This window comes from Hetaerina americana, unplaced genomic scaffold (assembly GCF_022747635.1).
Source record: "Hetaerina americana unplaced genomic scaffold, ioHetAmer1.1.p SCAF_5, whole genome shotgun sequence".
NCBI lineage: Eukaryota > Metazoa > Arthropoda > Insecta > Odonata > Calopterygidae > Hetaerina > Hetaerina americana.
In genome coordinates this window covers 70,280,849-70,297,427 of record NW_027287095.1, presented here as the reverse complement: position 1 = coordinate 70,297,427, position 16,579 = coordinate 70,280,849, and the positions used below count along the sequence as shown (strand labels likewise).

General features: G+C 36.9%; 1 protein-coding gene across 1 annotated transcript in view; it reads left to right on the top strand.

The window, feature by feature from the left end:
- Positions 1-15,331: 15,331 nt before the first annotated feature.
- The window catches only part of LOC139693795 (uncharacterized), a 44,034-nt gene continuing 42,786 nt past the window's right edge, over positions 15,332-16,579 (top strand). The window contains exon 1 of the mRNA XM_071592076.1: positions 15,332-16,226. Coding sequence (XP_071448177.1) covers positions 16,133-16,226 — 94 coding nt within the window. The 5' untranslated portion in view covers positions 15,332-16,132. The remainder of the gene's footprint in view (positions 16,227-16,579) is intronic.

Sequence of the window (16,579 nt, the reverse complement as noted above, 5' to 3'; positions counted from 1 at the left end):
AGATCAAAGACTTCAAGAATATCATGAGGCAATGGCATTTCCGGGTAGGTATTACATATTTATCGAAAAGGTTTTTCCGTTTTTGCAATAAGGTTTTTTCCTGCCGAGTATAGTCTATAAAAATATAATTAATGAATAATTCAATATTCAAAAATACATAAAAGATTTCGAGAAATACGGAATTACATTAAAAGTTTTCTTTATCTACTTCTCAGAGATAATTTAGGGTAGGATCGATTCTTTAGAACGTGACTGAACATTTGCTTAATTAGTAGTTTTAATAAATAGCAGAATAAATAGCATTTCATAAGAATTTAAGGCGAGTAATTATATACGTAAATTAGAAAGTAGTACACCTTAACGACACAATCTGGGGAAATAAAAGCTTAAACAAGAAACCAAATCCAGAATTTATAAAACAACAATCAGACCGTCTCTCACTTACAAAACCGGATATGGCCTTCGTATCTTAGACAGAAAGATTTCTAGACACTGAAGATATGAAAATACCCCGAAGGATCACAAGCAAAATACATTAAATAGGGAGAGGAGCGAAAGCGTAGGGAAATTATGCAAATAATAAAATATGTATATCATATATTGAAACGGAAAAAGAATGGAACGAATACACGGAGAAAATGACAAGCTATAGAATAGTACACAAAATAAGAATTAAATTATCCACAGGTAGAAGAAATAATGTTATACTTGGAAAAGTATCGTGCGGCAACCAATACAAGATGCTTAAATTGAAGATAAACAAGAGGAAATGGGAGAAGGAGATTTTAAGTGAATCCGACGGTTGATGCTAATTCCTTCCGTGCTTTGGGTTTTTAAACGATTGCATCCAATAGAACATCAAACCCACAGGCGGCCTTCGATCCCGAGGCCTTTGGGATTTAAAATACATTAGAATGATGACAAAATGGAAATTAAAAATTAACTGCATCATTCTCCCAAATGTTTTGAGGAAAAATTGTCAAATTTGAAAGTAATTTTAATCATACCTTTCAATTTTGTGATTATTCCCATTTGAACTATGGTTGAAAATAAATAGTTTGAAAGAAAGTCTACAATATTAATTATTTAACTGTTACCAAATCAATTATTGTACAATAAGTATAGTTATGCATCACCATTTAAATTAGTTTTCTAAGGAGAATCTTCTAATATCCGACCTTCTATTCTCCTTCAGCGCTGATTTCGTCCCTGCTTCTTTTCCGGCGGAGAAAGACGAGACATTGATTAGTAACGAGTTTTAACATTTCACAAAATGCATCGGATTATGAATTTTTTCAGTAATTACAGTGCTATTAACTCCACATCAGTCAGTTATATTCTTTGCTAATTGTTCATTTTTATAACTAAGGGAGTAGAACATCATAGTTTTATTAGTAATGAACTTGGAGCACAGGGTGCATACACTTTTTAACTAAATTTTTTTGTTTGATTAGATTGCGTGCCATATTCATCGACGTGGATTGAATAATAGTCTTCTGGAGGTTGTCCATTACAGAAATCGAATTGGGTCATTTGTTTGAAAATGAATTTTCACTCGACCTCGCGACTGTATCTGCACTTGTGTATTCCCGCTTTTTCCGCGTTCCAAATCACAAAAGGCATACATTCATTAAACAAATGCATGAGCTTCGAAAAACGGTGATAAATTATTGCGACAGCTTTGAATTCTTCAGGATGTGGTAGTGATATTTCAAATGATTCAGATTTTTACTCTTCCATTTCACTTTTCTCCAAATCATTAATCTTTGAATGAGTCCTATGATTTCAAAATCATTTACATCAAATGTATCAAGGATAAATATTTTCCGTAGGAATGTTAACAAAATCATTTCATTCCACACATACTTGTATTTCCATCCAACTCCAAGGGTACAGGTAGATTAAAAACACTAAAGTATAATAATTGAAAATGTCCCGGGTAATAAACTTTTCCAGATTTGAGAAATCAGTCAACGGAGATCAACGGAATCAACGGAGATTCTTTTACTGATCGTCGATGTAACATTCTTTCCCACCTGGTCCTTTGAGTTCATCTGTGATTTTTTTCCTCTTTATTTCCATTTGTCACACGTCCAATCTTTTTACAGGTAAGGAAAAAATAGACTGAAGTTGTCGATAAATTAAAATCCATTAAAACTAGAATTTAACCGTATATCGTATCCTACTCAATATTCTATACAATATCTTTAGTAATTATTGTTTTTTGAATCGTTTCCAGAATATTAGCTAGTGTGTCAAGCAGACAAATCTAATATTCCGAAGGTAATTGTTATTTTATGTTGTCGTCACTTGAGTATTCTAATATCTTTCATGGCCGAAAATCATTAAAAATACAAAATTAAACCCATTTGTTTCATTCAAACCATTTGATAATTATTGGTAGATTACCGCTTAACGCATGTTTGGGATGGCAACAAACTGAAAATTGCTGCATTTTTTACCTTGTCTAAAAAGACAAGCCAAGTGCATTGAACCGTCCTTCAAATCCCCATACTTTCTACTTCCCTTCTTTCCGTCCGACATGCCTATCCTATTCCTGCCCCTTCATCGCCTGCCTAATGTTCTCTCCTCTATCATAGTCTTTAACATCCCATCGATAATCAACATTTCCTGTATTTTTCTTTCGAACCTCCTTTGGATTTCGTCAAACAATTCCTCCTCGCTCCTCCTCCGTCATTTTTAGTACTTCTTCGTCTGTTTTTCCTTCCTTCCATTTTCCCTTTTTTGCCCTTGTCCATGTGTAAAACCCAAAAGACTACAATCTTTATCAATCATTGTGCTTCAACAATCAAGTTCCATACGAAACCACGCTTCATATCAAAGTTTTAACGAGTCTATTTTAACATCCATACCCAACGTTATTGTTATAAATTACCTCCTCCTCATGAAAGCTCATTTAGCTGGACCGATTCTCCTTCTTATTTTCCTATTGCGTAGCTCACTTTGCTGACCTGTCTTGGTCCAAATCGCTGCCAAGATAGGTAACTTGTTCCATTTACTCTAGTATAGCCATATATTTTAATATTTTACTTAGCCTTCATCTTTTTTAAAAACCTCATGACTTTTATTGCATTTATTCTTATTCTATACACATCAAACTGATTTTACTTTACATCCTTGACAATTTATTGCCTTTAATTGTCAAAATTCTTCGCTTCCCAAGCACTTATCCTCGTGTTTCAGAAGCAGTCGATGATTTCTGTTGATTAATTGAAAGGATTTTGCTTTATATTATTCCTTTCTAAGGAGCAAATGGGTTTTCTAAGTCTATATACCTCACTACCCAAAACCTTTAATGTGAAAACGCTATTATAATAGGGACAGCAGTCCTCACAGTTTTTATTTATTTCAGTATGCCTGGTTGGATATTTTCTCTTCAGCTTTACCCATATTAAGGGAAAAGGAAACGTCCAAATTTTCTGATACATATCGGAAATGATATGGCCAGGAACATATTTCGGTACATTTTTATGATCAGAATACTGATGAGGTGAGTATCCTCGAAGGGAATAATGCATGGCTAATATAATAAGTATCAATGTAATTAGGATAATATTTTCAACCCAAAATACTTCTGACTCGGCCCCCTAATCATTCGTTACGCCAGAGTTTCATCTTTTGACGCTCTCGGCAAGGATATTATTTTTGACTAATGACCATACATCATATAGTTTACCAATTAAAGAATAACTATGCGATAACTAGTGATTTTTTTTGTTCCTGATGTCGGAATAAGATCAATAGCAAGGGACGAGGCCAATGGCTGATGTTGAACGGAGGGCAAACAAATTTTATAGCAGAGATCTTTTGTAATCTCATGAATGGATTTGGAAATACTCGGGGAGCAAGGATGAGCAAATGAGAGCGTAGAGGCAATTGAGAGTTTAAGTCAGAGTGATCCAAGGCAAAATTAAAGTATTCAGTAAAATGTTCAGCCTTGAGAATAAGCTGTAATGGAATAATACTGACTGGGGCAGATATGCTGGCAGCGGAAGACTTGAGCGATGATTGGGAAAGTTTAAAGAAATGATTGTGGAATGAGCTGAAAGTATGAGTGAAGAATGTGGTCTTGTGGATGAAAAATGACCCCTCGTGGAATGCAGAAATGAAATATTCTGAGAGTGCTAGGAAAGAGGCATATACGAAATTAAATGCTGCTAATAGTGAGAAAGCTCGGATGACCGAATACCATGTTTAAAAAAGAGAAAAAATACCGTGAAAAACAATGATATCGAGCCATGGCGATAAAGAAAATTCTGTGTTAATCAAGAAATTTTCAACGACAGTTACGTAAATATTTGAGTCAAATGGCAAACAGATAGATAGATTGTTTTCTTTATTTTTGGATCGAGACTATAGAGTCTCTTCTGCCAACTAACCCCTAAAGGATAAAATGGCAAATGACATTAACGAAACACTCCGAAGGACAATGGGAAATAAAATTAAACGTGGATTCACGTACTCTTTATCTAAGTAAAAGTTTTGATATGTGGACATTCATCGCGAAGAAAGTAATTTCTTCTGACCAGGACTTAAACCAGGTATTTCAAGTGCGTTTCGGGCAAAGGAGAGATATGAGTTCGAATTCGGTCAAGTTAAATTATAAGCATTTTAACTTCAAATTTCTGCATACTATTTACCACACATCAACTCCCCACACCGTTAAATATCCCGAATAATTCCTTATCCATCCCATAGGATTAATATTATGCATAGGGTCTGAAAAGGAATCATTGGGGATGAATATATATATATATATATATATATATATATATATATATATATATATATATATATATGTTTAATGCAAGTAGTAGTGGAAATAACGTCACCGAGAGAAAGGATCTCCTTCACGTCATGAAAATTGAACCTTGGCCACACCCTCTCTCAGACTATAACACTTTACTCACGAGAAGGAGGTTTCTTTGGGGACAAAAACCATCAACAGTCCGACCGGGTTAAAGCCGTGGCCGCCTGAAATTTTTACACGAGAACTTGAGGAGTGAGCGTTAAGGTGGATGGGATGAGAAAGGAAACACCCAATGCTTACCCTGTACACAGTTTGCCATATGTACTGAGGGTGAAAACACGCCGACCAGTAAACATCTCTCTCACCCACACTCCACTCTAACATCCACCGCTTGCTTTGACAGTCCTTTTTTTTATTAATCCATCTCGCCGATTTCGCCGCTGAAGTGAAGTCGAAGAACGTAGCGCCGCCCAATGCCGTGTATTAAAAAAAGAATGAATGCTGGCCATCCCCTACTCCCTATCTCCTCCCCGCTTTGCTATTCCCACGGTTTTGTTTCCTCCCAATGTTTCGCGGTGGTTTCATTAATTAATCCGATTAAACAGCAAGAGAGCGAGCGAAAATTTTATAGAGACGGTATCTTTTGGCGTAACATGAAATAATCTCGCGCTACCGTTTTCTTCTTTACATATGGGGTTTCGTATCGAGAATGATGTTCATCATTCATTTATTTTCAATTGAATATTTTCGGCTAAATGCTTTCACGTAATCCATATCGCAGTCTTACTTCAGCGCATGAAATGCACGGTTCTAATACGTAATAACGCAATTACGGCCTTTTCGCAATTATGTGTTTGACCATATGTCAAAATGGGATGGAAATTAAAAGAGATTACCAACGGAAATGAAAAGGAGATTAAGGAAATAAATATTCTATACTGAGCTATTTGAATGGTTTCATGAAACCAATTTTGTATGCTACAAAATAGTCGCGACCATTAGATGACCTCAAAAATCAAACAATAATTAGACGTATATTTGAACAAATTTAACTGAGAACTGAACAAATATATGAGAAAAAAATTGGAAAATTTAAAAACTTCGACACTTGGATTATATTTTTTCGTTTAAATTTTCCTCTGCAGGAGAATCACGTCAGACTAATTCAGAATCTATGCTCTGAATTTGTTACAATTAGGAATAAAATTCCTAAATGGTAGAATATTCGAGATTTACGCGTGTGTTTTCTGGAAACCAAGTTATTCATCAGTTACGAATACCTCTTGCGAGATTATTTTGAGACTCTAAAGCATTTTCTATCGGGTAGTATGGGAGAAGTAAAGTTTTTGGAAGAAGGAAATTGAAGAATTTTTAGTTAAAGCCCAAGGGTGTCTAAATGCATAATGGAAGGAGCCTTTTACTTATTACGCCGGTAATATCATAAGGAAGACCTCAATTCTTCAGAAATAGGAAGAAAAGTTTCTTGTCTATAATGGATAGATTATTTTAAAGCTTAAACATTTTTATGTTTTTCCATATTAATATCATTAAGGTTGATGAATTTTTCTAGGCGCTGATGCAACTTTTGAATGCCCATACATAACAGTTCATCGCCATTTTTTTACTTCGGACTTCATTTTTCATTTTCTCATCGCCACCTTTCACAGATGACGAAACCTAGGTGTTCTACAAGGCCTGCCTCAGAAATAAGAATAATAAATTGGGGAAAAAATTATTACAGATCAAAGTTCAAGTTGCTAAATTTCTTCATAAGAGGACCCTTATGTATCGACAGACCAATGCCAGTGCCTCCTCCAGTTGTGGTATGCTTCCTTTAAGGCATCACCAGGACCCTCGTTCAGGCACCTCGTCATGGTCTTTTTGGCGTAATCTAACGTTCCAAAATAATATTCAAAGGGATTATACTTGAGTCGTACTCAAAGACATGTCTCGTCACCAGTAACCACCTACTCTAAAAAATTAGGGTCACTTTCACCGTGGACCAAGGGGTCAAAGGAAAGATTGTCACACAAGCAGTCTTTGGAAAGCACCTTGGAGACCAATTTGGCACACTTTTTCATAGCTAAATCTTCTGTAGGGATGAATGCACTGTGATTTTCTGAATATTTCACTCTTCTGCTGACATACAGAAACTTGGGGGTCAATCAGGATTGAGCATGCGTCTCACTTTTTGCAGATTTTCATCACACTGTGTTGCTGATGAATTTCTAGGACATTCCTCATCTTCAACCTCCTCGTTACCCTTCCAAAACATCCTGTGTAAGCAGAAAACTATCACTTGGGACATTTCTCCATCTCTATAAGCATCCATAACCATGGTTATGGCCTCCGGTCCCAACTTTCCAAGCTTAATGCATAATTTTATCGCATATCATTGCTCCATGGAAAGTGACATCGTGAATACGTGACATGACCGTCGAGCAGGGGTCCAGTCTAGCATTAATCCGCACGCTGTAAATGCCCACAGTTAACTGACATGGGTCGCGTTGCTTTTCCAAGATCTCCCGTTACCTTTTCCACCTCAAATCACTCCAATCCAGCCATCTGCATTGGTGGCAAAAGAACTTTTACTTATTTTTGGGACAGACCCTGTACTTCACACCTGGGACCAAACAGGAAGCACGTGATTGGTGGCATTTCTCTTCGCCAATGCCGCGAAAATTCAAACAAATACAATCCGCCGGCAATGCCATGGAAACCGTTTTTTGGGTTTGAAACCAAATGTCGTTCGATTTCATGACTCCTGGGTCAAAATAAGCACTGAAAAGTGCTACGAGATACGTAAATAGCTCAGATAGGGTGATTCAGAACCGGAGAAGAGGGAATGTCGAGGAAGGGCGTAAGTCTTCTCCAAAACAACGCTTGACCCTTCATCGCCCCTCAAACAGTTGCTCTCCTGCAACAGTTTGGATGGTGCAACATCATTCACCGACTCTTAAGTCCTTACTTGGCATCCAGTGACTACCACTTGCTATCTAAGATGAAAGAACATATGGCTGGAAAGCTCTTCAACGACTACGACGAGTTAAAAGATAAGGTCCAACGTTTTCTTAACGACACGGTGGCAATCCGGTATGATATGAGTACAAAAAAACTATCCCAGTGCCTACAAAAACGGATTTATTTAAATGGTGATCATGTAAAAAATGGAGGAATATATACATTTTAAAATTAATGCATCAATTATTGAAAATAAACGTTTTTTTATTCCTTAAAAAAATGAGGATCTTCCTTTTGGGATTTTCCTCGTACACATTACGTCATCGATTCCCAAGGCTCTCCTACCTTTTACCCTCTAATAACTAACTCTCTCGTGTTCTCAGTTTTTGTAGCTAATTTGTTTGCTATTGACGTTCCATCCGTTCCTACTTTCTCCCGTGGGCGTGGAATCATTTTGTTTTCATTTGTGATTCCACTGAAACAAAAGTTATTTTGTGTACAATCAATTAAACGCCGATAAATAGATCATTGGTTTACTCATCTTGGTGTCATAAACATGTCCACACTGGGCATATGTACGTTATTGACGAATCATTAATTTAAACATCTCGCTAATGATGTTTTTTACATTTTGCAAACGATTAATCTCAATATCATTTTGACCTTACATTTAAGATTACTATTTGATGGATGGTACTAAATGACATAAGAGTCATGGAGGAAGATCCCATAATTTATTTTCAATATTCAAATTGAAGTTTAATTACTATAAAAAATGCAGGAAATACAAGTTTTAAAATGACAAAAAAACTAATTGACAATCGAGATTACTAGGATTCGGGATTTCACAGATTAATGCACTTAAAATATAAGTGAGATGTTCCTGTTTCACTAGATTATGAAAAAAGCCAAATGGTCGTTGTGTATTGACGAGCAGAGTAGGTCAGTACGACTCGGGCTGCAGTAGTTGGAAGGCCGCGCCACTTATCATTTGATTACAATAGTGAGTCAAAATGAACGATGCAATTGAAATTCCACCAAATTTGAAGTCCGTTCATTGATAATATCTTCACTGATAAAAAACTACACAGATACTGACATTCATTGGGAAATTTGTGCTCTGCACGGACCAAATATAATAAGTGACAAGAGTTGTGCGACAGTGTCGTCGTTCGTTTAAGATTGAACGCAAATGTCCATCATGATGACAGAAGTGGCCACCCGTCTGTGGTGAACAATGAATTGTACCTAAAAATTGATGAAAAAGTTCCTTAAAGCTGGCGTTTTACGATATCTGAAATCTTGAGAAAGTTTTCCACAGATTTCTACGACGATGTTTCATGGAAACTACTGAAAGTTAGGCTACTACATGTTTTGTGCTCGTCTCGACGAGGAACTTCAAGATCCCGTCATCGGTTGGTTGCGATCTTAGGAGGCAGAATTTTATGCTTAAATTATTTAGAAGCTAGTTCAGGGATATGAAAAAGGTTTTAATCTGTTTGGCGAATATGTATGAAAATAGTAGAGATATTTAGTTTTGAGGTGGATATAATACATTTTATGTATCTATTCTGATGTATTTTTTACAGTATTACGGAATTAACTTTCTATAAAGCCCTCGTATCTAACTTCCTTTCCAGTTACAATGGTTAGTTGAAATATTACTTTGGATTAGAGTTCAATAGTCCAAAAGTGTATTGTCAAATTTGAAGATGCGCGGAATAGCTAGTTTAAGAGACAATCCAATATCACATGGGATTATAATGACGAAGGAAATAAAATATTTCATCTTATTGAATGAAATTTGTAACGGCTGCCATCATTTTTGCCTCCCGAATGAGCCCTACACTATAGCCCGATGTTTCTTTCATAAACGTCGAAGGGAATTAGCGTCATCGTGCTCGTGAATGTCATAGTAAGGATTTATGTGAATTAAAAAAAAACTACAGACATTCCATTCTACATTTATATCACGGAGGAAAATTTAGTTTTTATTAAGTTTTATCTTTAAGCAAAGTGAAAATTTTATTCGAAACAGATTTAAACTCGTGAAATCTGCATGCAAATCTGACATAAAAACAAATGTATTCCAATTCATGCGTTTAGTAATTGGCACATTGCAGACGACTGGTCACAAGTGTGACTTTCCCTCAAATCTCTCTTCGGGAAACTTTTTTTAATTCATTTTAACAGAAAAAGAAAATTTCACTCAAGCTTGGAATTTTCAATCGCAATCACAAAAATCCTTTCATTGACTGAGTACTGAGATCATCACGTGTTCTTTCCATATTAGGATTCTAGGGAGCCGCGTCTTCGAATCGAAAATTTATCACCAAAACTAGGTCGAAGTGAACCGGGGACTTGTTGGTGCTTTAACCGTTGAGTTAGCTGGAAGTTCAGGTGAGAGAAAAGAAACAATCGCCACAAAAAATAATCGAATGAAGTTGAAAAGTTTTAACGATGCCTCGAAAAATCAAATATGCAAATGGAAAATGCTTCCAGGGGAAAATCTTCACCGGAAAATTGACGGAAAAGATCCAAATTAATAACAAATATTTTTGTCGCTTATTTAAAAAAATATACATTGGATATATCACATCAAATACTAAACTAATAGTTGAAATAGAAATGAGTATTACCATAGCGTTTTCCATTCACTTTTTCCCATCCCAATTTCAAATTTAATTTAGCGTCATTTGTAAAGAGCGATATTGTTTACAATGCAAGTCAATATCAATTATTAAGTCCTCCCGTTTGCAAATTGTCCGGTAGTGTCAAAAACTTTACAATATTTAATGGGCGCAATTGGCAATGTAAATAATGAAATAATAGTTCATGATATAAGCATTATACACTTTTAAAATGTATCATAAAAGTTTCCAATTTTAAGGTTATATTTTTCTTATAATGTAATACGTAGCAGCAAGTACTAATGCTGATATGGGCTTTATATTTACGAATGCTAAATGCAGTATTTAAATTCAGTCTATAACGTCTATGCATTAATATTTATCCTTCCACGCTCAGCCACTCGTAAAATAATAGATATTAAGTAAGGTAATATTATTTATAGCTCGTTAACCTCTTTCAGTAATTCGTCGTCATGGATTCTGGTTATGCAAACAATGGTTAATTCAATACGCGGAATGACCATAGCCACCATAGTTCTACAATTAAGTGAGGTCATTATTTTGAAGACTACTTATTCAGATAACATAATGATGACTCATATGTTGCAAAATTATATAGGGGATCATATTGAGTCAAATACAAATCTGATTTATTTGGTCAATTTTTAAATACGTAAGCAATTCCATTATCGTGCGGTAAACATCCAAATTGTTTAATGGATGAACATGTTTTATACCTCCATGACGTCATGAAATCCTTTAACCGATTCTCTATTTGCTTTTTCATTTACGGTTAATTTAATTCACTCGAATAAATCATCGGGTGAATGCTTTTATTGAAGTCAGTAAGCATTATATGAAATGCTCCTTTTATCAACCAGAACTATTCGTGCAATTGCGATATGTGGGGGATTTCCTTTTGGTAGCCAATCATATGCGTGTTAGCACGCGATATCCGATCCCCGGTAATGCCTCTACATATTATTTAGCCGGGAATGAAAATCATCCAGAATCAATGCAGTCATCGTGGTGATTCATCCTAAGGGCGATAACGATCAATTGAAAATGGAGCCGATTAAACCGATATAATCACAGTCTTAAGCCTAACGTAAAGAATGGTTTAAAGAAGGCATAATGCGAATAATATGAAATATTATTAATTTCTGCTGACCGAGATGGTTGAATTTTCATTAAAATTTTAAGCAGGCTCTCGATTTAGGTGGGCTAGGCCGGACCGGTGACGCACAAACGAGAGACAATGTGCCATGGGAAGCGATACAAATGACAAAGAGCATTGGAACGTTAGTGTTGTGACGTGCGTGAGTGTGCTGTTCCTTTTTTGGCCAATGTCTAAAGGGAATAGGTAAACACATTGCATGGGAAACGGGATTTCAATGAAATAATGGAATGGGAATAGGTAGCAGCCTGCATATCGGGATCAGAGCTCGGGAACCTGAAGCTGTAATACGTGTTCTGATTAACTGTTTCATATTGCATGCTATTGACGCTGACGGCTGGCGGAATATCTCGTTGCCGTTTCAACAGGCAAGAAAATTTATGGCTCCAGCCCCCCGATACGGAGTCATTTATCCGTCGGCATTTTGCGTCTCGGCATCCGAGATTAATTCAGTAGTGGGAATGAACAGGATAGTTCTAATGTCGTGGTAATGAGGAAGAGCGCATGATGGGAATTAGGAAAAAGGGGGATATTTTACATGTTACATGCCAGCTTTTTTCGAACGAAATCCTCATATCATTATCGATTTCGAAATGAGTTATACGCTATCATATTAATTAAGGTAGGTTAATAACCGCATTTCAAAGAGTAGAGTTTCTTTCAAAAATCATTCCTGTTCCCGTTGAATTTTTTATTTTATTATGTGCATAATTGCTAAATGTTTACGTTTTGGATAATTTAGGAAATATTTCAGTCTGGAAGCAAGTTGAGGTGGTCCTATGTACCACAACATTTAGGTCACGTAAATATTTTTTTTCCTTTTGGTCAAGCCGAAAGATTATTCTACGAGCATGACCCAATTTTAACGCCACTATAGTTTACTCTAGGAAATTCCCTTCTATTTTTAAAAAAGATGTCTTAAAAACTCAAAATTGATTAATTTAAGAAGATTGTACTTGAGAAATCTACCGTAGGTATTCTTTGTGAGAGTACCAAGGAGGTTAATCATTGAGTGACCCAGTTATGATTTGTGGTTCTGGGAATGCATGAGAGTCTATGGTGCCCAGAACGGTTAGACATGACCAGAATGAGAGCGGAGGAGAGACCGGGACGGAGCGAGTTGACCCGATCCCGGTAGAACCCGGTTCACGCCCCAATGATATTTTTCCTTCTCCATTACTCGCCCTCAACCATTCCGAGGATCATGCGCCCAAAGTTCCGCAAAGCGAGCGAGCGCGCTGATCTCTCTCTCTCCCCACACTCTTCTAACGGATTCCGGAGGCAACCACTTGCCATAAATCAGGACTCGAGGACGGTAAGGGAGTTCCAGGGGCAATGTTTGCGGGGAGAAAGGCGGGGGAGAGTGGAGGAGGGGAAAGGGTGAACTTCTCCGCCTCGAAACACGATTTCCTGTCGTCATGCAAATATATTTTAATTTACAAGGTTCCAATGAAATTCGATTCGGAAAAAAGTCAATACTCATTACATACCAGCAAGTATTCATGCCATATACATAAAAGTATCACATCGTATAAAAAATCCGATGATATAGTGCATATACATAATATATTTTATTATCACAGGCAAACATATAATCCTCGTTTTTTCCCCTCTCCTCGTGGAATGATGTCCGACTCGTTACAATATTTCGGAATCGGAAAACCTAAGGCTAAAAGATTTTCCATCGTTTAACACCTAATCTCGAATTTGAAAATAAAACACGCATTATGACTTATTTAAAACCAAATTCCATATTTGATATCTGTTGCTTGTGTCAAACCATAAACCTGGTGGAAAAGAAAAATTGTTTAACGTATGATTTAATTAGGAGGAAGGAAATTCAGTCATAAATTCTAAACTTTGAATTATAAACTCTCAGACACCACAGAGTGTCTTGTCTTTATTGGATTGAAATTACTCAAGGAGAATCCTTTCACAATACTTTTACCGGTCTTTTTCCGCCAATTTTCATAATATAAAGCAATAAACTAAAACTTGTTGAAGTACTTTCAATAAAGCTTAAATCTATGCACAATATAGAAAGTGCCATGGCAGGAACGATTAAAATGTGGGAATATAATTTACTCTCAAGATGATTCCTGTCTTCACTGAAGTCATCATCAAGTCAAACAGTCAAATAAGTTGCAAAAATTTAAGAGAATGTACGTTGACCAAAGTAATAGAAGATAGTAAATTGAACATGGAAATATCCAAAAAATATCAGGAGTTTATGGTAAAAATTGAGTTAATTCAAACGATGCAGATCTGAATGATTCAGAACATTTGATAAATGCTATTAGCTCTATTAAAAGCGATAAATTAATAATTTAAGGTTAATCCACGAATTGGCATTTCTTAAAATATGGTCGAAAATATTCTGTCAGACCTTTTTAATGACGTAGAATGGATAAGAAGATGCATGAGCGGTGATCACGGGAGTCGCTTCACAACTTACTCCCATTATTGGCCTTAATTAATATTCTTTGGCAGTTCGTTTGTACAACATGAAAGTAGCAATTAGAAAAACGAAAGTAATTCTCGGAAAAATTCGTCAGGAGGAGTTATAATTTTTTAGAATCCTACGAGATTTACTGGATACTTGTGGAGCCAGCGGAAAAGCGAGTGATTGGATGGAAATAGTGCTTGAAATGGATGACGTACCACGGAGAAAAGGCCCACTTCAGATATCCCCTTCGGTGCGAGAACTTCATAGAATTCATTAAAATAGGTCATCTCTAGCATTTGAAGTACCAGCCTATGAGCTAGCGAGAGAGAGAAAAGGTGACTGACGCAAGCCAATAAAGTTTTGACAATGTGCTCGGGAAACTCTTTTCGAGGAATATAAATTTGAATCAGTAGTATGTCCGGTTGAATTAGACTTACATAGAATCTAAATGTCGAGTCACGAGCAAAATTGATACTAAATTTTAGACGTTGATATCGAGTAAATATTTTTACCCTAATTATGCAAATCCATTTCTGCTAAACGTGAAAGCATTCATACCGTTCTCTTTTTATGGCAGCTCACTCATTTTTCCCCATGCACAAAACTGCATTTGGTCTCAACGGTATTGTAAATTTACTTAAATCATTTTGGATTTCAAGGACTCATAGTTATCTCGAGTTTAATCAGTTGGTTTTCTTTATAAGTTTATAATTGCCTAAGCCAAATTTGTACTAAAATTTCTCCAAGCGACTCTCAGTAAATTTCTTCTGAGAAATTGAGGAATGGAACTGACAAGGACTTGGGGCAATTTAGGAACAAGTCATCCTTCATTTTTTTAAGGACGCAATTTGACCAGAATTTTCATTTAAGAAAAAGTTTGACCTCGTTTCTTTACTTTTCCGGGACTCTTTAAATGTGCTTTTCAGTTTTCAAAATCTTACCATTTCTTTTTTTTTACAATTATGAGAGAAAATTAAAGGCATACATAATCGTTGAAAGTTTCATCAACAAGTTAACGAGAAATTTAATAGGTGCAACGTTTTTCCTGTAGCACTCCTGCATTTAGAGTTTAAATCGACGATGCCCACCTCCTTGATGGTAGACGGAATTTCCACGTCTAAGGCACGAGAAAGGGACGAAGGGTCGGGTATTGAGTGAAGCGGGAGTATTCCGTATGTCTACTTCGCGGGAGAGGATGAGGCCCGCCCCTCTCCTCTTCCCTGCCCACATCCTCCCTCCCCCTCTCGAATTCCCCCTCCGCTCCTTCCCGTTGTTCCCGTGATCCTCCAGCGCGCCCGACGTGGACGAAGCCGCTCCCCACCAGCCAGTACCCCGGCGCAGGCTGATCGAACCGCAACAAGCGGTCGCGCGCGAGACCGAGGCCAGACGATCGCCGGGAGACGGCCGTCGCTCGTTTCCTTCTTCGTTCGTCACGTCGGAAGCAGAAGAGAAATGTGCCTTCGCATCCGCGGGAGAACGGATTTAAACTTTCTCGTGCGCAGGAGGGAACACAAACATCTCGGCGGATTAAACACAGAGCGCTCCGTACAGAAGAAGCTTTAGCAATCACCGTTAGATAGTATATATTCTATCGTTTCACAATTTGTTGAGGAATTCTTTGATCCTACGTATTAACATTTTTTTTCATTTCATTGATAACCTCCTAAATTAAAAAAATACCTTCAATTCCTTTAGAAATTTAGTTTGCGAGCGTTCCGTTACTTCACTCATCTTTTAGATAGGCGTGCTATTGGATGTACACACTTCTTAAGGGTGTAAGAAAGGTTTGACGTACTCTCGGTAATAGACATAAAAATCTATTAAAAAACGTTAAATATCCCGTTAGGGAGCGGTTTTTGTGTTGGAAGATAAATTTTTATTCCGCTTAACGAGTTGAAAGTCACTATCAGGAAAATTTACTCGGGCGGAGTGATCGCGAACGAAGGCAAGGGAAGAAATAGGTCTTGGCATAATCGTTCAGGAAAAAAAAAGGAAAATTTGAGCGTGGAGGCTTTTCCTTTTGTCCCTGGACCTCCTTACTGTAAGAGTGTTTCTCTCGGAAGTAAGGAAAGAGAGGCCAGAGGGTGGGCGGAGAAGTGCGCCTATTGCGGAGTAGTTGGCCGGCGTGGTGTTGGAGATTTCAAGGAATGTCAGCGGGTCAAGCCAGAAGCCGCGGGCCATGGACCTGCATCTGGTTCAAGGCTTGGCTGATTGCCCTGTCAGGTGTCAACCAATTGAACTGTAAGTATTGGTTTCTTTATTTTTTATGTACCGAATTCATAAGTCGCATGCAAATTCTGAGAAACGTTTTGACGTACTCCTAATTAATATTCTGAAAATTCGATACAGTTCATCAAATACAATTCTACAATTCAAATAAGTTTAACGAGTTCGCCAATTGCTGTATAAATGAATCATCGTCTCTAATTGCAAATTTTCCTCGGCTAAATATCGATTAGATAGAAGAAAAAAGTCGAAGCAGTAAGGTACAGGCATACATTTTTGCATCATCTAATTTTCCGGAATTTATCCGTTTTATTTATAAATGCCCGCGTAAGATAAGGGCATAATTTACACGTTGGTTCAGGTGTCAA